The 21,141-nt window shown below is 50.9% G+C and overlaps 1 protein-coding gene across 3 annotated transcripts in view; it reads left to right on the plus strand.

The window, feature by feature from the left end:
- The window catches only part of dpf1 (double PHD fingers 1), a 225,862-nt gene that overhangs the window by 130,844 nt on the left and 73,877 nt on the right, over positions 1-21,141 (plus strand). For all 3 annotated transcript variants that reach the window (XM_059961325.1, XM_059961323.1, XM_059961324.1), the window contains one exon: positions 573-685. In XM_059961325.1, coding sequence (XP_059817308.1) covers positions 573-685 — 113 coding nt within the window. The remainder of the gene's footprint in view (positions 1-572; positions 686-21,141) is intronic.

The raw sequence follows: 21,141 nt of genomic DNA on the forward strand, positions 1-21,141 counted from the left end.
GTTTCCCTGATACCGTTTCTCCATGACCACAATGTCCTGGTGAAACCTTTCACCGTGCTCGTCACTGACAGCACCAAGATTTACAGGGAAGGAGTCAAAATGGGAATGCAGAAAATGAATCTCCAGTGACATGTTGCACTTCATGATTTTGTTTGCTTGAAGCATGTTGTCAACCAGCTGCACATAGTTTGGTGCTCTGTAGTTGCCAAGAAAATTTCCAACAGCATCCTTGAATGCCTTCCATGTGATTTTCTCCGGTCCCACGAGATGTTCTTTGGATTGCCTGTCGTTGATGACCTGTTTGATTTGTGAACCAACGAAAATCCCTTCCTTAATCTTGGCATCAGTTATTCTGACTTGAATTATGAATTGAAATAACAAATACAAGTGGTTTTGAAATAATGGTGCGTGATAGGAAAATGTCATGACGATTTTCATGATCAGCAGCCCGAAGTCCAAAAAATACACCCAAAAGTATTGGGAAACAAAATCTTTCTTGCCCAGTGTAATAGTTTTTGTGTCAATGACCATTACAGGATGTGGTTCTGCCTCCCTCTTCCCCCCCCCCCCAGGTCACCCCTCGTGCCTGCAGTTCACGGTCAACATGACAGCGGCGGTGAGGACCTATCGCTGGCAATGCATCGAGTGCAAGTCCTGCAGCCTCTGCGGCACCTCAGAGAACGATGTAAGTCATGCCACCATGGGTGCCAGGTCCGGGGGCTGCTGGCTCGGTGGGGGGAGTGGGCTGCGAAAGGTGTCCTAACTTACACCACTCCTGTTTGACCGATGGACTCCCATCTGAAACTCATCCGCCCCTGATCCTGACTCTTACCATGCCTGATGCTCCTCACACCCCTCTGCTGACTGACCCAGCCTGTTTCCCAGTTCAAAGTTCAAAGTGCGTGGAGGGATGGGGGAGCAGGGTTCTGGGACAGCAGTCGGAAACAGAGAGAAAGCGTGGGGGGAGGAGGGAGAAATTGCCAGAAGTTAGAGAAATTGATGCTCCTACTGCCAGGAGACAGAATATGAGGTGTTGCTGTTCCAACCTGATAATGGCCTCATCATGATCGTAGAGAGGGCCACAGACCAACATGTGGGGATGGGAAGGGGGAGTTGAATTGAAATGGGTGGCCCCTGAAAAATCCAGATTTTTTGTGGGAGATGGAACAAAGATCTTGTGTTCGTCAGAGTGCCGACTTTCACCACTGTAACCTCCTGCAGCCCTGAATCCTCTCTGTTCTCTGTGCTCCTGCATCTCTTGTTGGTATGTCATCTGTACACCTAATTGCTCCGCCATTAGTGGCCAAGTCTTCAGTTGTTGAACTCCAGAGCTTCTTCCCCTCATCCTCCTCGCCTTAATTGCATGTGGCGGGGTGGAGCTGCGTCTCTACCAAAGGAGGTGTAGGGCGCCCCTGCTGGTCACCCTTGGGCAAGGTGCAGCACCTACCTAGATCCCCCTCCTCTCCTGATCAGGGTCACATGAAGCCATGGGGGCAGGTGGTGGACGGTCGTACGAGCAGCCGGTGCAGATCACAAGTCCTGGTTATACGACCACTGACGCCAGGCAGACAATCTCTGGAAAGTATTGATAATGGCTGGGGTCGCCCGTCTTGTAAAGACACTGCCCAGAAGAAGGCAATGGCAAACCACTTCTGTAGAAAAACTTGCCAAGAACAGTCATGGTCATGAAAGACCATGATCGCCCACGTCATATGACACAGCACATAATGATGATGACGATGATTTGAGGAGAGATTCAGTGACCTAGGGCTTTTCCCTTCGGAGTGAAGGAAGATGGGAGGTGACGATAGAAGTGTACAGGATGATAAAAGGCATAGATCGCGTGGGCAGCCAGAGACTTTTTCCCAGGGTGGCAATGGCTAATACGAGGGGGCATAACTTCAAGGTGATTGGGGGAAAGGACTAAGGTATTTTGTTTACACAGAGGTGGTGGGTGTGTGGAAAGCACCGTAGAGGCAGATACATCAGGGGCATTTAAGAAATTCTTAGGCTAGTGGATTGTAGGAAAATGGAGGGCTATGTGGGAGGAAAGGGTTAAATTGGTCTTGGAGTAGGTTAAAACATCAGCACAATATTGTGGGCTGAAGGGCCTGTATTGTGCTGTAGGGTTGTGTGTTCTTAAAACCTTTCCCTTTAACCAGGCTCCTGATCTGCCTTCTGTGAGGTTGACAGATTTGTGAGACACCCTTGGCAATTTTATTTTCTCACATCAGAGGTGCTACATAAATGGAATTTGCAGTTGTTGTTCCAGACTGAACAGTTTGTCTTCTGACAGGAAGTGAGATTGGAGGGTGCAATGTAGTCATCGGCAGCTATTACATTGGTGGCTACCCAGCCAGTAAGTAAGTTGCTTCACACAGAGGTTGGCAGGAATGTGGAACATCACCTGTCAGGAACAACATAAAGGCGGCGATTGCCATAGAAACATTAAAACAGGGAATGATGGTAAGCGCCTTTTAAAGTTGCAGAACCACCATGGGTAGACAGATAGAACAGAACAGAACTTTATTGTCATTGCTCAAGACAACGAGTTTGTGGTGCTACTCCAGTCCGTGCAAAACGGGTATTTACAATCCATGTAGTACAGCTTAATTAAAAAATTCCCATATTTACATGCAACAAGTGTCTTCAATCATCCATATCACTAAAAGGCCATTGGCAAGCTAGGGTGTACATTATCTACCTGCACAGCAGCCCTGGGGAAGAAGCTATATTTCAGTCTTACTGTCTTGGCTGCGGTGTTTCTGTGTCTCCTACCAGAGGGCAGGAGATTGAACAGACAGTGTCTGGGATGGAATGGGATGGGTGTTTAGTCATCAAGAGATGTAGATCAGCTCCGAGTCTGGTATTTTAGTCCCAGTGGAGTGCCGAGCCATCCTGGCCACCCGTTGGGGAGCTTTGTGATGTGTCGTGCCACAGCTGGAGTCCCACACTGACATTCCATACGTCCGTCACACATCCATCAAAGTTGGCCCGTGATCTTTGGGGCAGATTAGCTCCCGTTAAACCCCTCGGGTACTGCGGTCGTTGTTGTGTTTTCTCTACTACCGAGGTTGTGTTGATGGTCCTCGGTGATGTTCATCCCCAGAAACCTTTCCAATTCAATACACTCTGTGGCCTGGATCCCACTGCCTTGATTCGGCCTGTACCCGACCTCAATAGGCTCTGCGGCCTGGACCCCACTGCCTCGATTCGGCCTGTACCCGACCTCAATAGGCTCTGTGGCCTGGACCCCACTGCCTAGATTCGGCCTGTACCCGACCTCAATAGGCTCTGTGGCCTGGACCCCACTGCCTCGATTCGGCCTGTACCCGACCTCAATAGGCTCTGTGGCCTGGACCCCACTGCCTAGATTCGGCCTGTACCCGACCTCAATAGGCTCTGTGGCCTGGACCCCACTGCCTAGATTCGGCCTGTACCCGACCTCAATAGGCTCTGTGGCCTGGACCCCACTGCCTCGATTTGGCCTGTTCCTGACCTCAATAGGCTCTGTGGCCTGGACCCCACTGCCTTGATTCGGCCTGTACCCGACCTCAATAGGCTCTGCGGCCTGGACCCCACTGCCTCGATTCAGCCTGTACCCGACCTCAATAGGCTCTGTGGCCTGGACCCCACTGCCTAGATTCGGCCTGTACCCGACCTCAATAGGCTCTGTGGCCTGGACCCCACTGCCTAGATTCGGCCTGTACCCGACCTCAATAGGCTCTGTGGCCTGGACCCCACTGCCTCGATTCGGCCTGTACCCAACCTTTCCAATTCACCCTGGTGTTTAAATTGATAAGAACTCAGGTCTTCCTTGCTCTCAGCAACAGGCACACAGCCTACCTCACCTCACCACAGTTCTACACATCAAATTGCCTCCAAATGGAAGATACAGAATGTTCCATGTGCTCAGGAGAAAGAAAATGTTGTTTTCCTTGTTTCATTGGCCACCAGTCAGAAACTGCTGACATTCACCAGCACCATCTTAGACAGGAACAAGTGAGTCAAAGAGTCAGCTAGGAGACAGGCCCTCAGCCCCTGAACCCTGCCGACCAAAATTTTCATTCAATTGCTCCCAATTACCCACATCTGGCTCAACACTCTCCAGAATTTCCCCACCCTGGGTTCATGGAGCCGTTGGTTAAAGGTAGGGGTTCATGGAGCCGTTGGTTAAAGGTAGGGGTTCATGGACCCGTTGGTCAAAGGTTGGGGTTCATGGAGCCGTTGGTCAAAGGTTGGGGTTCATGGAGCCGTTGGTTAAAGGTAGGGGTTCATGGAGCCGTTGGTTAAAGCTAGGGGTTCATGGACCCGTTGGTCAAAGGTTGGGGTTCATGGAGCCGTTGGTCAAAGGTTGGGGTTCATGGAGCCGTTGGTCAAAGGTTGGGGTTCATGGAGCCGTTGGTTAAAGGTAGGGGTTCATGGAGCCGTTGGTTAAAGGTAGGGGTTCATGGAGCCGTTGGTTAAAGCGAGGGGTTCATGGACCGTTGGTTAAAGGTAGGGGTTCATGGAGCCGTTGGTTAAAGCTAGGGGTTCATGGAGCCGTTGGTTAAAGCTAGGGGTTCATGGAGCCGTTGGTTAAAGCTAGGGGTTCATAGACCGGTTGGGTAAAGGTTGGGGTGGATGGACCCGTTGGTTAAAGGTAAGGGTTCATGGACCTGTTGGTTAAAGGTTGGGGTGGATGGACCCGTTGGTTAAAGGTAGGGGTTCATGGACACGTTGGTGAAAGGTAGGGGTTCATAGACCTGTTGGTGAAAGGTAGGGGTTCATGGACCCGTTGGTTAAAGGTTGGGGTTCATGGACCCGTTGGTTAAAGGTTGGGGTGGATGGACCCGTTGGTTCAAGGTTGGGATGGATGGACCCATTGGTTAAAGGTTGGGGTTCATGGACCCGTTGGTTAAAGGTAGGGGTTCATGGACCCGTTGGTTCAAGGTTGGGATGGATGGACCCATTGGTTAAAGGTTGGGGTTCATGGACACGTTGGTCAAAGGTTGGGGTCGGTGGACCCATTGGTTAAAGGTAGTGGTTCATAGACCCATTGGTTAAAAGTTGGGGTTCATGCACCCGTTGGATAAAGGTAGGGGTTCATGGACCCGTTGGTTAAAGGTAGGGGTTCATGGACCCGTTGGATAAAGGTTGGGGTTCATGGACCCGTTGGTCAAAGGTAGTAGTGGATGGACCCATTGGTTAAAGGTAGGGGTTCATGGACCCGTTGGTTAAAGGTAGTGGTGGATGGACCCGTTGGTTAAAGGTAGGTGTTCATGGACCCGTTGGTCAAAGGTAGTGGTGGATGGACCTGTTGGTTAAAGGTAGGGATGGATGGACCCGTTGGTTAAAGGTAGGGGTTCATGGACCCGTTGGTCAAAGGTAGTGGTGGATGGACCCGTTGGTTAAAGGTAGGGGTTCATGGACCCGTTGGTTAAAGGTAGGGGTTCATGGACCCGTTGGACAAAGGTAGTAGTGGATGGACCTGTTGGTTAAAGGTAGGGATGGATGGACCCTTTGGTTAAAGGTAGGGGTTCATGGACCCGTTGGTTAAAGGTAGGGATGGATGGACCCGTTGGTTAAAGGTAGTGGTTCGTGGACCCGTTGGTTAAAGGTAGGGATGGATGGACCCATTGGTTAAAGGTTGGGGTTCATGGACACGTTGGTCAAAGGTTGGGGTGGGTGGACCCATTTGTTAAAGGTAGTGCTTCATGGACCCATTGGTTAAAAGTTGGGGTTCATGGACCCGTTGGTTAAAGGTAGGGGTTCATGGACCCATTGGTCAAATGTAGTGGTGGATGGACCCGTTGGTTAAAGGTAGGGGTTCATGGACCCGTTGGATAAAGGTAGGGGTTCATGGACCCTTTGGTTAAAGGTTGGTGTTAATGGACCGGCTGGTTAAAGGTAGGAGTGGTTCGACCCGTTGGTTAAATTTAGGGGTTCATGGACCCGTTGGATAAAGGTAGGGGTTCATGGACCCTTTGGTTAAAGGTAGGGGTGGATGGACCCGTTGGTCAAAGGTAGGGATGGATGGACCCATTGGTCAAAGGTTGGGGTTCATGGATACGTTGGTTAAAGGTTCGGGTTCATGGACCCGTTGGTTAAAGGTAGGGATGGATGGACCCGTTGGTTAAAGGTAGTGGTGGGTGGACCTGTTGGTTAAAGGTAGGGATGGATGGACCCATTGGTCAAAGGTTGGGGTTCATGGACACGTTGGTCAAAGTTTGGGGTGGGTGGACCCATTGGTTAAAGGTTGGGGGTTCATGGACACGTTGGTAAAAGGGTGGGGTGGGTGGACCCATTGGTTAAAGGTAGTGGTTCAAGGACCCATTGGTTAAAAGTTGGGGTTCGTGGACCCATTGGTTAAAGGTAGGGGTTCATGGACCCATTGGTTAAAGGTAGGGGTTCATGGACGCGTTGGTTAAATGTAGGGGATCAGGGACCAATTGGTTAAAGGTAGGGGTTCATGGACCCGTTGGTTAAAGGTAGGGGTGGATGGACCCGTTGGTTAAAGGCTGGGGTTCATGGACCTGTTGGTTAAAGGTTGGGGTGGATGGACCCGTTGGTTAAAGGTAGGGGTTCATGGACCTGTTGGTTAAAGGTTGGGGTTCATGGACCCGTTGGTTAAAGGTAGGGGTTCATGGACCCGTTGGACAAAGGTAGTGGTGGATTGACCTGTTGGTTAAAGGTAGGGATGGATGGACCCGTTGGTCAAAGGTAGTGGTGGATGGACCCGTTGGTCAAAGGTAGTGGTGGATGGACCCGTTGGTTAAAGGTAGGGGTTCATGGACCCGTTGGTTAAAGGTAGGTGTTCATGGACCCGTTGGTCAAAGGTAGTGGTGGATGGACCCGTTGGTTAAAGGTAGGGGTTCATGCACCCGTTGGTTAAAGGTAGGGGTTCATGGACCAGTTGGTCAAAGGTACTGGTGGATGGACCCGTTGGTTAAAGGTAGTGGTGGATGGACCCGTTGGTCAAAGGTAGTGGTGGATGGACCTGTTGGTTAAAGGTAGGGATGGATGGACCCATTGGTTAAAGGTAAGGGTTTATGGACCCGTTGGATAAAGGTTGGGGTTCATGGACACGTTGGTCAAAGGTTGGGGTTCATGGACACGTTGGTCAAAGGTAGGGGTTCATGGACGCGTTGGTTAAAGGTAGGGGTTCAGGGACCCATTGGTTAAAGGTAGGGGTTCATGGACCCGTTGGTTAAAGGTAGGGGTGGATGGACCCGTTGGTTAAAGGTTGGGGTTCATGGACCTGTTGGTTAAAGGTTGGGGTGGATGGACCCGTTGGTTAAAGGTAGGGGTTCATGGACCTGTTGGTTAAAGCTTGGGGTTCATGGACCCGTTGGTTAAAGGTAGGGGTTCATGGACCCGTTGGTCAAAGGTAGGAGGGATGGACCCATTGGTTAAAGGTAGGGGTGGATGGACCCGTTGCTTAAAGGTAGGGGTTCATGGACCCGTTGGTTAAAGGTAGGTGTTCATGGACCCATTGGTTAAAGGTAGTGGTGGATGGACCCGTTGGTTAACGGTAGGGGTTCATGGACCCGTTGGTCAAAGGTAGGGGTTCATGGACCCATTGGTTAAAGGTAGGGGTTCATGGACCCGTTGGTTAAAGGTAGTGGTGGATGGACCCGTTGGTTAAAGGTAGGTGTTCATAGACCCGTTGGTCAAAGGTAGTGGTGGATGGACCTGTTGGTTAAAGGTAGGGGTTCATGGACCCGTTGGTTAAAGGTAGTGGTGGATGGACCCGTTGGTTAAAGGTAGGTGTTCATGGACCCGTTGGTCAAAGGTAGGGGTTCATGGACCCGTTGGTCAAAGGTAGGTGTGGATGGACCCGTTGGTCAAAGGTAGTGGTGGATGGACCCATTGGTTTAAGATAGGGGTTCATGGACCCATTGGTTAAAGGTAGGGGTGGATGGACCCGTTGGTTAAAGGTAGTGGTGGATGGACCCGTTGGTTAAAGGTAGGTGTTCATGGACCCGTTGGTCAAAGGTAGTGGTGGATGGACCTGTTGGTTAAAGGTAGGGATGGATGGACCCGTTGGTTAAAGGTAGGGGTTCATGGACCCGTTGGTCAAAGGTAGTGGTGGATGGACCCGTTGGTTAAAGGTAGGGGTTCATGGACCCGTTGGTTAAAGGTAGTGGTTCATGGACCCGTTGGACAAAGGTAGTAGTGGATGGACCTGTTGGTTAAAGGTAGGGATGGATGGACCCTTTGGTTAAAGGTAGGGGTTCATGGTCCCGTTGGTTAAAGGTAGGGATGGATGGACCCATTTGTTAAAGGTAGTGCTTCATGGACCCATTGGTTAAAAGTTGGGGTTCATGGACCCGTTGGTTAAAGGTAGGGGTTCATGGACCCATTGGTCAAATGTAGTGGTGGATGGACCCGTTGGTTAAAGGTAGGGGTTCATGGACCCGTTGGATAAAGGTAGGGGTTCATGGACCCTTTGGTTAAAGGTTGGTGTTAATGGACCGGCTGGTTAAAGGTAGGGGTGGTTCGACCCGTTGGTTAAAGTTAGGGGTTCATGGACCCATTGGATAAAGGTAGGGGTTCATGGACCCTTTGGTTAAAGGTTGGTGTTAATGGACCGGCTGGTTAAAGGTAGGGGTGGTTCGACCCGTTGGTTAAAGGTAGGTGTTCATGGACCCATTGGTTAAAGGTAGTGGTGGATGGACCCGTTGGTTAACGGTAGGGGTTCATGGACCCGTTGGTCAAAGGTAGGGGTTCATGGACCCATTGGTTAAAGGTAGGGGTTCATGGACCCGTTGGTTAAAGGTAGTGGTGGATGGACCCGTTGGTTAAAGGTAGGTGTTCATAGACCCGTTGGTCAAAGGTAGTGGTGGATGGACCTGTTGGTTAAAGGTAGGGGTTCATGGACCCGTTGGTTAAAGGTAGTGGTGGATGGACCCGTTGGTTAAAGGTAGGTGTTCATGGACCCGTTGGTCAAAGGTAGGGGTTCATGGACCCGTTGGTCAAAGGTAGGTGTGGATGGACCCGTTGGTCAAAGGTAGTGGTGGATGGACCCATTGGTTTAAGATAGGGGTTCATGGACCCATTGGTTAAAGGTAGGGGTGGATGGACCCGTTGGTTAAAGGTAGTGGTGGATGGACCCGTTGGTTAAAGGTAGGTGTTCATGGACCCGTTGGTCAAAGGTAGTGGTGGATGGACCTGTTGGTTAAAGGTAGGGATGGATGGACCCGTTGGTTAAAGGTAGGGGTTCATGGACCCGTTGGTCAAAGGTAGTGGTGGATGGACCCGTTGGTTAAAGGTAGGGGTTCATGGACCCGTTGGTTAAAGGTAGTGGTTCATGGACCCGTTGGACAAAGGTAGTAGTGGATGGACCTGTTGGTTAAAGGTAGGGATGGATGGACCCTTTGGTTAAAGGTAGGGGTTCATGGTCCCGTTGGTTAAAGGTAGGGATGGATGGACCCATTTGTTAAAGGTAGTGCTTCATGGACCCATTGGTTAAAAGTTGGGGTTCATGGACCCGTTGGTTAAAGGTAGGGGTTCATGGACCCATTGGTCAAATGTAGTGGTGGATGGACCCGTTGGTTAAAGGTAGGGGTTCATGGACCCGTTGGATAAAGGTAGGGGTTCATGGACCCTTTGGTTAAAGGTTGGTGTTAATGGACCGGCTGGTTAAAGGTAGGGGTGGTTCGACCCGTTGGTTAAAGTTAGGGGTTCATGGACCCGTTGGATAAAGGTAGGGGTTCATGGACCCTTTGGTTTAAGGTTGGGGTTCATGGACCCGTTGGTTAAAGGTAGGGGTGGATGGACCCGTTGGTCAAAGGTAGGGATGGATGGACCCATTGGTCAAAGGTTGGGGTTCATGGATACGTTGGTTAAAGGTTCGGGTTCATGGACCCGTTGGTTAAAGGTAGGGATGGATGGACCCGTTGGTTAAAGGTAGTGGTGGGTGGTCCTGTTGGTTAAAGGTAGGGATGGATGGACCCATTGGTCAAAGGTTGGGGTTCATGGACACGTTGGTCAAAGTTTGGGGTGGGTGGACCCATTGGTTAAAGGTTGGGGGTTCATGGACACGTTGGTAAAAGGGTGGGGTGGGTGGACCCATTGGTTAAAGGTAGTGGTTCAAGGACCCATTGGTTAAAAGTTGGGGTTCGTGGACCCATTGGTTAAAGGTAGGGGTTCATGGACCCATTGGTTAAAGGTAGGGGTTCATGGACGCGTTGGTTAAATGTAGGGGATCAGGGACCAATTGGTTAAAGGTAGGGGTTCATGGACCCGTTGGTTAAAGGTAGGGGTGGATGGACCCGTTGGTTAAAGGATGGGGTTCATGGACCTGTTGGTTAAAGGTTGGGGTGGATGGACCCGTTGGTTAAAGGTAGGGGTTCATGGACCTGTTGGTTAAAGGTTGGGGTTCATGGACCCGTTGGTTAAAGGTAGGGGTTCATGGACCCGTTGGACAAAGGTAGTGGTGGATTGACCTGTTGGTTAAAGGTAGGGGTTCATGGACCCGTTGGTTAAAGGTAGTGGTGGATGGACCCGTTGGTTAAAGGTAGGTGTTCATGGACCCGTTGGTCAAAGGTAGGGGTTCATGGACCCGTTGGTCAAAGGTAGGTGTGGATGGACCCGTTGGTCAAAGGTAGTGGTGGATGGACCCATTGGTTTAAGATAGGGGTTCATGGACCCATTGGTTAAAGGTAGGGGTGGATGGACCCGTTGGTTAAAGGTAGTGGTGGATGGACCCGTTGGTTAAAGGTAGGTGTTCATGGACCCGTTGGTCAAAGGTAGTGGTGGATGGACCTGTTGGTTAAAGGTAGGGATGGATGGACCCGTTGGTTAAAGGTAGGGGTTCATGGACCCGTTGGTCAAAGGTAGTGGTGGATGGACCCGTTGGTTAAAGGTAGGGGTTCATGGACCCGTTGGTTAAAGGTAGTGGTTCATGGACCCGTTGGACAAAGGTAGTAGTGGATGGACCTGTTGGTTAAAGGTAGGGATGGATGGACCCTTTGGTTAAAGGTAGGGGTTCATGGTCCCGTTGGTTAAAGGTAGGGATGGATGGACCCGTTGGTTAAAGGTAGTGGTTCGTGGACCCGTTGGTTAAAGGTAGGGATGGATGGACCCATTGGTTAAAGGTTGGGGTTCATGGACACGTTGGTCAAAGGTTGGGGTGGGTGGACCCATTTGTTAAAGGTAGTGCTTCATGGACCCATTGGTTAAAAGTTGGGGTTCATGGACCCGTTGGTTAAAGGTAGGGGTTCATGGACCCATTGGTCAAATGTAGTGGTGGATGGACCCGTTGGTTAAAGGTAGGGGTTCATGGACCCGTTGGATAAAGGTAGGGGTTCATGGACCCTTTGGTTAAAGGTTGGTGTTAATGGACCGGCTGGTTAAAGGTAGGGGTGGTTCGACCCGTTGGTTAAAGTTAGGGGTTCATGGACCCGTTGGATAAAGGTAGGGGTTCATGGACCCTTTGGTTTAAGGTTGGGGTTCATGGACCCGTTGGTTAAAGGTAGGGGTGGATGGACCCGTTGGTCAAAGGTAGGGATGGATGGACCCATTGGTCAAAGGTTGGGGTTCATGGATACGTTGGTTAAAGGTTCGGGTTCATGGACCCGTTGGTTAAAGGTAGGGATGGATGGACCCGTTGGTTAAAGGTAGTGGTGGGTGGTCCTGTTGGTTAAAGGTAGGGATGGATGGACCCATTGGTCAAAGGTTGGGGTTCATGGACACGTTGGTCAAAGTTTGGGGTGGGTGGACCCATTGGTTAAAGGTTGGGGGTTCATGGACACGTTGGTAAAAGGGTGGGGTGGGTGGACCCATTGGTTAAAGGTAGTGGTTCAAGGACCCATTGGTTAAAAGTTGGGGTTCGTGGACCCATTGGTTAAAGGTAGGGGTTCATGGACCCATTGGTTAAAGGTAGGGGTTCATGGACGCGTTGGTTAAATGTAGGGGATCAGGGACCAATTGGTTAAAGGTAGGGGTTCATGGACCCGTTGGTTAAAGGTAGGGGTGGATGGACCCGTTGGTTAAAGGATGGGGTTCATGGACCTGTTGGTTAAAGGTTGGGGTGGATGGACCCGTTGGTTAAAGGTAGGGGTTCATGGACCTGTTGGTTAAAGGTTGGGGTTCATGGACCCGTTGGTTAAAGGTAGGGGTTCATGGACCCGTTGGACAAAGGTAGTGGTGGATTGACCTGTTGGTTAAAGGTAGGGATGGATGGACCCGTTGGTCAAAGGTAGTGGTGGATGGACCCGTTGGTCAAAGGTAGTGGTGGATGGACCCGTTGGTTAAAGGTAGGGGTTCATGGACCCGTTGGTTAAAGGTAGGTGTTCATGGACCCGTTGGTCAAAGGTAGTGGTGGATGGACCCGTTGGTTAAAGGTAGGGGTTCATGCACCCGTTGGTTAAAGGTAGGGGTTCATGGACCAGTTGGTCAAAGGTACTGGTGGATGGACCCGTTGGTTAAAGGTAGTGGTGGATGGACCCGTTGGTCAAAGGTAGAGGTGGATGGACCTGTTGGTTAAAGGTAGGGATGGATGGACCCATTGGTTAAAGGTAAGGGTTTATGGACCCGTTGGATAAAGGTTGGGGTTCATGGACACGTTGGTCAAAGGTTGGGGTTCATGGACACGTTGGTCAAAGGTAGGGGTTCATGGACGCGTTGGTTAAAGGTAGGGGTTCAGGGACGCATTGGTTAAAGGTAGGGGTTCATGGACCCGTTGGTTAAAGGTAGGGGTGGATGGACCCGTTGGTTAAAGGTTGGGGTTCATGGACCTGTTGGTTAAAGGTTGGGGTGGATGGACCCGTTGGTTAAAGGTAGGGGTTCATGGACCTGTTGGTTAAAGCTTGGGGTTCATGGACCCGTTGGTTAAAGGTAGGGGTTCATGGACCCGTTGGTCAAAGGTAGGAGGGATGGACCCATTGGTTAAAGGTAGGGGTGAATGGACCCGTTGCTTAAAGGTAGGGGTTCATGGACCCGTTGGTTAAAGGTAGGGGTGGATGGACCCGTTGGTAAAGGTAGGGGTTCATGGACCCGTTGGTTAAAGGTAGGTGTTCATGGACCCATTGGTTAAAGGTAGTGGTGGATGGACCCGTTGGTTAAAGGTAGGGGTTCATGGATCCGTTGGTCAAAGGTAGGGGTTCATGGACCCGTTGGTCAAAGGTAGGTGTGGATGGACCCGTTGGTCAAAGGTAGTGGTGGATGGACCCATTGGTTTAAGATAGGGGTTCATGGACCCATTGGTTAAAGGTAGGGGTTCATGGACCCGTTGGTTAAAGGTTGGGGGTCATGGACCCGTTGGTTAAAGGTTGGGGTTCATGGACCCGTTCGTTAAAGGTAGGGGTGGATGGACCCGTTGGTCAAAGGTAGGGATGGATGGACCCATTGGTGAAAGGTTGGGGTTCATGGACACGTTGGTTAAAGGTTGGGGTTCATGGACCCGTTGGTTAAAGGTAGGGATGGATGGACCCGTTGGTTAAAGGTAGTGGTGGATGGACCTGTTGGTTAAAGGTAGGGATGGATGGACCCATTGGTCAAAGGTTGTGGTTCATGGACACGTTGGTCAAAGTTTGGGGTGGGTGGACCCATTGGTTAAAGGTTGGGGGTTCATGGACACGTTGGTCAAAGGGTGGGGTGGATGGACCCGTTGGTTGAAGGTAGTGGTGGATGGACCTGTTGGTTAAAGGTAGGGATGGATGGACCCATTGGTCAAAGGTTGTGGTTCATGGACACGTTGGTCAAAGTTTGGGGTGGGTGGACCCATTGGTTAAAGGTTGGGGGTTCATGGACACGTTGGTCAAAGGGTGGGGTGGATGGACGCGTTGGATAAAGGTAGGGGTTCAGGGACCAATTGGTTAAAGGTAGGGGTTCATGGACCCGTTGGTTAAAGGTAGGGGTGGATGGACCCGTTGGTTAAAGGTTGGGGTTCATGGACCCGTTGGTTAAATGTAGGGGTTCATGGACCCATTGGTTAAAGGTAGGGGTTCATGGACGCGTTGGTTAAAGGTAGGGGTTCAGGGACCAATTGGTTAAAGGTAGGGGTTCATGGACCCGTTGGTTAAAGGTAGGGGTGGATGGACCCGTTGGTTAAAGGTAGGGGTTCATGGAGCCGTTGGTTAAAGGTAGGGGTTCATGGAGCCGTTGGTTAAAGCTAGGGGTTCATGGACCGTTGGTTAAAGGTAGGGGTTCATGGAGCCGTTGGTTTAAGTTAGGGGTTCATGGAGCCGTTGGTTAAAGCTAGGGGTTCATGGAGCCGTTGGTTAAAGCTAGGGGTTCATAGACCGGTTGGGTAAAGGTTGGGGTGGATGGACCCGTTGGTTAAAGGTAGGGATGGATGGACCCATTGGTTAAAGGTAAGGGTTTATGGACCCGTTGGATAAAGGTTGGGGTTCATGGACACGTTGGTCAAAGGTTGGGGTTCATGGACACGTTGGTCAAAGGTAGGGGTTCATGGACGCGTTGGTTAAAGGTAGGGGTTCAGGGACCCATTGGTTAAAGGTAGGGGTTCATGGACCCGTTGGTTAAAGGTAGGGGTGGATGGACCCGTTGGTTAAAGGTTGGGGTTCATGGACCTGTTGGTTAAATGTTGGGGTGGATGGACCCGTTGGTTAAAGGTAGGGGTTCATGGACCTGTTGGTTAAAGCTTGGGGTTCATGGACCCGTTGGTTAAAGGTAGGGGTTCATGGACCCGTTGGTCAAAGGTAGGAGGGATGGACCCATTGGTTAAAGGTAGGGGTGGATGGACCCGTTGCTTAAAGGTAGGGGTTCATGGACCCGTTGGTTAAAGGTAGGGGTGGATGGACCCGTTGGTTAAAGGTAGGGGTTCATGGACCCGTTGGTTAAAGGTAGGTGTTCATGGACCCATTGGTAAAAGGTAGTGGTGGATGGACCCGTTGGTTAAAGGTAGGGGTTCATGGGCCCGTTGGTCAAAGGTAGGGGTTCATGGACCCGTTGGTCAAAGGTAGGTGTGGATGGACCCGTTGGTCAAAGGTAGTGGTGGATGGAACCATTGGTTTAAGATAGGGGTTCATGGACCCATTGGTTAAAGGTAGGGGTTCATGGACCCGTTGGTTAAAGGTTGGGGGTCATGGACCCGTTGGTTAAAGGTTGGGGTTCATGGACCCGTTCGTTAAAGGTAGGGGTGGATGGACCCGTTGGTCAAAGGTAGGGATGGATGGACCCATTGGTGAAAGGTTGGGGTTCATGGACACGTTGGTTAAAGGTTGGGGTTCATGGACCCGTTGGTTAAAGGTAGGGATGGATGGACCCGTTGGTTAAAGGTAGTGGTGGATGGACCTGTTGGTTAAAGGTAGGGATGGATGGACCCATTGGTCAAAGGTTGTGGTTCATGGACACGTTGGTCAAAGTTTGGGGTGGGTGGACCCATTGGTTAAAGGTTGGGGGTTCATGGACACGTTGGTCAAAGGGTGGGGTGGATGGACCCGTTGGTTGAAGGTAGTGGTGGATGGACCTGTTGGTTAAAGGTAGGGATGGATGGACCCATTGGTCAAAGGTTGTGGTTCATGGACACGTTGGTCAAAGTTTGGGGTGGGTGGACCCATTGGTTAAAGGTTGTGGGTTCATGGACACGTTGGTCAAAGGGTGGGGTGGATGGACGCGTTGGATAAAGGTAGGGGTTCAGGGACCAATTGGTTAAAGGTAGGGGTTCATGGACCCGTTGGTTAAAGGTAGGGGTGGATGGACCCGTTGGTTAAAGGTTGGGGTTCATGGACCCGTTGGTTAAATGTAGGGGTTCATGGACCCATTGGTTAAAGGTAGGGGTTCATGGACGCGTTGGTTAAAGGTAGGGGTTCAGGGACCAATTGGTTAAAGGTAGGGGTTCATGGACCCGTTGGTTAAAGGTAGGGGTGGATGGACCCGTTGGTTAAAGGTAGGGGTTCATGGAGCCGTTGGTTAAAGGTAGGGGTTCATGGAGCCGTTGGTTAAAGCTAGGGGTTCATGGACCGTTGGTTAAAGGTAGGGGTTCATGGAGCCGTTGGTTTAAGCTAGGGGTTCATGGAGCCGTTGGTTAAAGCTAGGGGTTCATGGAGCCGTTGGTTAAAGCTAGGGGTTCATAGACCGGTTGGGTAAAGGTTGGGGTGGATGGACCCGTTGGTTAAAGGTAGGGATGGATGGACCCATTGGTTAAAGGTAAGGGTTTATGGACCCGTTGGATAAAGGTTGGGGTTCATGGACACGTTGGTCAAAGGTTGGGGTTCATGGACACGTTGGTCAAAGGTAGGGGTTCATGGACGCGTTGGTTAAAGGTAGGGGTTCAGGGACCCATTGGTTAAAGGTAGGGGTTCATGGACCCGTTGGTTAAAGGTAGGGGTGGATGGACCCGTTGGTTAAAGGTTGGGGTTCATGGACCTGTTGGTTAAATGTTGGGGTGGATGGACCCGTTGGTTAAAGGTAGGGGTTCATGGACCTGTTGGTTAAAGCTTGGGGTTCATGGACCCGTTGGTTAAAGGTAGGGGTTCATGGACCCGTTGGTCAAAGGTAGGAGGGATGGACCCATTGGTTAAAGGTAGGGGTGGATGGACCCGTTGCTTAAAGGTAGGGGTTCATGGACCCGTTGGTTAAAGGTAGGGGTGGATGGACCCGTTGGTTAAAGGTAGGGGTTCATGGACCCGTTGGTTAAAGGTAGGTGTTCATGGACCCATTGGTTAAAGGTAGTGGTGGATGGACCCGTTGGTCAAAGGTAGGGGTTCATGGACCCGTTGGTCAAAGGTAGGGGTTCATGGACCCGTTGGTCAAAGGTAGGTGTGGATGGACCCGTTGGTCAAAGGTAGTGGTGGATGGACCCATTGGTTTAAGATAGGGGTTCATGGACCCATTGGTTAAAGGTAGGGGTTCATGGACCCGTTGGTTAAAGGTTGGGGGTCATGGACCCGTTGGTTAAAGGTTGGGGTTCATGGACCCGTTCGTTAATGGTAGGGGTTCATGGACCCGTTGGTCAAAGGTAGGGATGGATGGACCCATTGGTGAAAGGTTGGGGTTCATGGACACGTTGGTTAAAGGTTGGGGTTCATGGACCCGTTGGTTAAAGGTAGGGATGGATGGACCCGTTGGTTAAAGGTAGTGGTGGATGGACCTGTTGGTTAAAGGTAGGGATGGATGGACCCATTGGTCAAAGGTTGTGGTTCATGGACACGTTGGTCAAAGTTTGGGGTGGGTGGACCCATTGGTTAAAGGTTGGGGGTTCATGGACACGTTGGTCAAAGGGTGGGGTGGATGGACCCGTTGGTTGAAGGTAGTGGTGGATGGACCTGTTGGTTAAAGTTAGGGATGGATGGACCCATTGGTCAAAGGTTGTGGTTCATGGACACGTTGGTCAAAGTTTGGGGTGGGTGGACCCATTGGTTAAAGGTTGGGGGTTCATGGACACGTTGGTCAAAGGGTGGGGTGGATGGACGCGTTGGTTAAAGGTAGGGGTTCAGGGACCAATTGGTTAAAGGTAGGGGTTCATGGAGCCGTTGGTTAAAGCTAGGGGTTCATGGACCGTTGGTTAAAGGTAGGGGTTCATGGAGCCGTTGGTTTAAGCTAGGGGTTCATGGAGCCGTTGGTTAAAGCTAGGGGTTCATGGAGCCGTTGGTTAAAGCTAGGGGTTCATAGACCGGTTGGGTAAAGGTTGGGGTGGATGGACCCGTTGGTTAAAGGTAAGGGTTCATGGACCTGTTGGTTAAAGGTTGGGGTGGATGGACCCGTTGGTTAAAGGTAGGTGTTCATGGAGCTGTTGGTTAAAGGTAGGGGTTCATGGACCCGTTGGTGAAAGGTAGGGGTTCATAGACCTGTTGGTGAAAGGTAGGGGTTCATGGACCCGTTGGTTAAAGGTTGGGGTTCATGGACCCGTTGGTTAAAGGTTGAGGTGGATGGACCCGTTGGTTCAAGGTTGGGATGGATGGACCCATTGGTTAAAGGTTGGGGTTCATGGACCCGTTGGTTAAAGGTAGGGGTTCATGGACCCGTTGGTTCAAGGTTGGGATGGATGGACCCATTGGTTAAAGGTTGGGGTTCATGGACACGTTGTTCAAAGGTTGGGGTCGGTGGACCCATTGGTTAAAGGTAGTGGTTCATAGACCCATTGGTTAAAAGTTGGGGTTCATGGACCCGTTGGTTAAAGGTAGGGGTTCATGGACCCATTGGTCAAAGGTAGTGGTGGATGGACCCGTTGGTTAAAGGTAGGGGTTCATGGACCCGTTGGATAAAGGTAGGGGTTCATGGACCCGTTGGTTAAAGGTAGGGGTTCATGGACCTGTTGGTTAAAGGTAGGGGTTCATGGACCCGTTGGATAAAGGTTGGGGTTCATGGACCCGTTGGTCAAAGGTAGTGGTGGATGGACCCGTTGGTTAAAGTTAGGTGTTCATGGACCCGTTGGTTAAAGGTAGTGGTGGATGGACCCGTTGGTTAAAGGTAGGTGTTCATGGACCCGTTGGTCAAAGGTAGTGGTGGATGGACCTGTTGGTTAAAGGTAGGGATGGATGGACCCGTTGGTTAAAGGTAGGGGTTCATGGACCCGTTGGTCAAAGGTAGTGGTGGATGGACCTGTTGGTTAAAGGTAGGTGTTCATGGACCCGTTGGTCAAAGGTAGTGGTGGATGGACCTGTTGGTTAAAGGTAGGGATGGATGGACCCTTTGGTTAAAGGTAGGGGTTCATGGACCCGTTGGATAAAGGTTGGGGTTCATGGACCCGTTGGTCAAAGGTAGTGGTGGATGCACCCGTTGGTTAAAGGTAGGGGTTCATGGACCCGTTGGTTAAAGGTAGGGGTTCATGGACCCGTTGGTTAAAGGTAGGGATGGATGGACCCGTTGGTTAAAGGTAGTGGTTCGTGGACCCGTTGGTTAAAGGTAGGGATGGATGGACCCATTGGTTAAAGGTTGGGGTTCATGGACACGTTGGTCAAAGGTTGGGGTGGGTGGACCCATTTGTTAAAGGTAGTGGTTCATGGACCAATTGGTTAAAAGTTGGGGTTCATGGACCCGTTGGTTAAAGGTAGGGGTTCATGGACCCATTGGTCAAATGTAGTGGTGGATGGACCCGTTCGTTAAAGGTAGGGGTTCATGGACCCGTTGGATAAAGGTAGGGGTTCATGGACTCTTTGGTTAAAGGTTGGTGTTAATGGACCGGCTGGTTAAAGGTAGGGGTGGTTCGACCCGTTGGTTAAAGTTAGGGGTTCATGGACCCGTTGGTTAAAGGTAGGGGAGGATGGACCCGTTGGTCAAAGGTAGGGATGGATGGACACATTGGTCAAAGGTTGGGGTTCATGGACACGTTGGTTAAAGGTTCGGGTTCATGGACCCGTTGGTTAAAGGTAGGGATGGATGGACCCGTTGGTTAAAGGTAGTGGTGGATGGACCTGTTGGTTAAAGGTAGGGTTGGATGGACCCATTGGTCAAAGGTTGGGGTTCATGGACACGTTGGTCAAAGTTTGGTGTGGGTGGACCCATTGGTTAAAGGTTGGGGGTTCATGGACACGTTGGCAAAAGGATGGGGTGGGTGGACCCATTGGTTAAAGGTAGTTGTTCAAGGACCCATTGGTTAAAAGTTGGGGTTCGTGGACCCATTGGTTAAAGGTAGGGGTTCATGGACCCATTGGTTAAAGGTAGGGGTTCATGGACGCGTTGGTTAAATGTAGGGGTTCAGGGACCAATTGGTTAAAGGTAGGGGTTCATGGACCCGTTGGTTAAAGGTAGGGGTGGATGGACCCGTTGGTTAAAGGTTGGGGTTCATGGACCTGTTGGTTAAAGGTTGGGGTGGATGGACCCGTTGGTTAAAGGTAGGGGTTCATGGACCTGTTGGTTAAAGGTTGGGGTTCATGGACCCGTTTGTTAAAGGTAGGGGTTCATGGACCCGTTGGTCAAAGGTAGTGGTGGATTGACCTGTTGGTTAAAGGTAGGGATGGATGGACCCGTTGGTTAAAGGTAGGGGTTCATGGAACCGTTGGTCAAAGGTAGTGGTGGATTGACCTGTTGGTTAAAGGTAGGGATGGATGGACCCGTTGGTTAAAGGTAGTGGTTCATGGACCCGTTGGTCAAAGGTAGTGGTGGATTGACCTGTTGGTTAAAGGTAGGGATGGATGGACCCGTTGGTCAAAGGTAGGTGTTCATGGATCCGTTGGTCAAAGGTAGTGGTGGATGGACCTGTTGGTTAAAGGTAGGGATGGATGGACCCGTTGGTTAAAGGTAGGTGTTCATGGACCCGTTGGTCAAAGGTAGTGGTGGATGGACCCGTTGGTTAAAGGTAGGGGTTCATGGACCCGTTGGTTAAAGGTAGGGGTTCATGGACCCGTTGGTCAAAGGTAGTGGTGGATTGACCTGTTGGTTAAAGGTAGGGATGGATGGACCCGTTGGTCAAAGGTAGGTGTTCATGGACCCGTTGGTCAAAGGTAGTGGTGGATGGACCTGTTGGTTAAAGGTAGGGATGGATGGACCCGTTGGTTAAAGGTAGGGATGGATGGACCCATTGGTTAAAGGTTGGGGTTCATGGACACGTTGGTCAAAGGTTGGGGTGGGTGGACCCATTTGTTAAAGGTAGTGGTTCATGGACCAATTGGTTAAAAGTTGGGGTTCATGGACCCGTTGGTTAAAGGTAGGGGTTCATGGACCCATTGGTCAAATGTAGTGGTGGATGGACCCGTTCGTTAAAGGTAGGGGTTCATGGACCCGTTGGATAAAGGTAGGGGTTCATGGACTCTTTGGTTAACGGTTGGTGTTAATGGACCGGCTGGTTAAATGTAGGGGTGGTTCGACCCGTTGGTTAAAGTTAGGGGTTCATGGACCCGTTGGTTAAATGTAGGGGTGGATGGACCCGTTGGTCAAAGGTAGGGATGGATGGACACATTGGTCAAAGGTTGGGGTTCATGGACACGTTGGTTAAAGGTTCGGGTTCATGGACCCGTTGGTTAAAGGTAGGGATGGATGGACCCGTTGGTTAAAGGTAGTGGTGGATGGACCTGTTGGTTAAAGGTAGGGTTGGATGGACCCATTGGTCAAAGGTTGGGGTTCATGGACACGTTGGTCAAAGTTTGGGGTGGGTGGACCCATTGGTTAAAGGTTGGGGGTTCATGGACACGTTGGCAAAAGGATGGGGTGGGTGGACCCATTGGTTAAAGGTAGTTGTTCAAGGACCCATTGGTTAAAAGTTGGGGTTCGTGGACCCATTGGTTAAAGGTAGGGGTTCATGGACCCATTGGT

The sequence above is a fragment of the Hypanus sabinus genome, unplaced genomic scaffold, assembly GCF_030144855.1.
Source record: "Hypanus sabinus isolate sHypSab1 unplaced genomic scaffold, sHypSab1.hap1 scaffold_431, whole genome shotgun sequence".
Taxonomy (NCBI): Eukaryota; Metazoa; Chordata; class Chondrichthyes; order Myliobatiformes; family Dasyatidae; genus Hypanus; species Hypanus sabinus.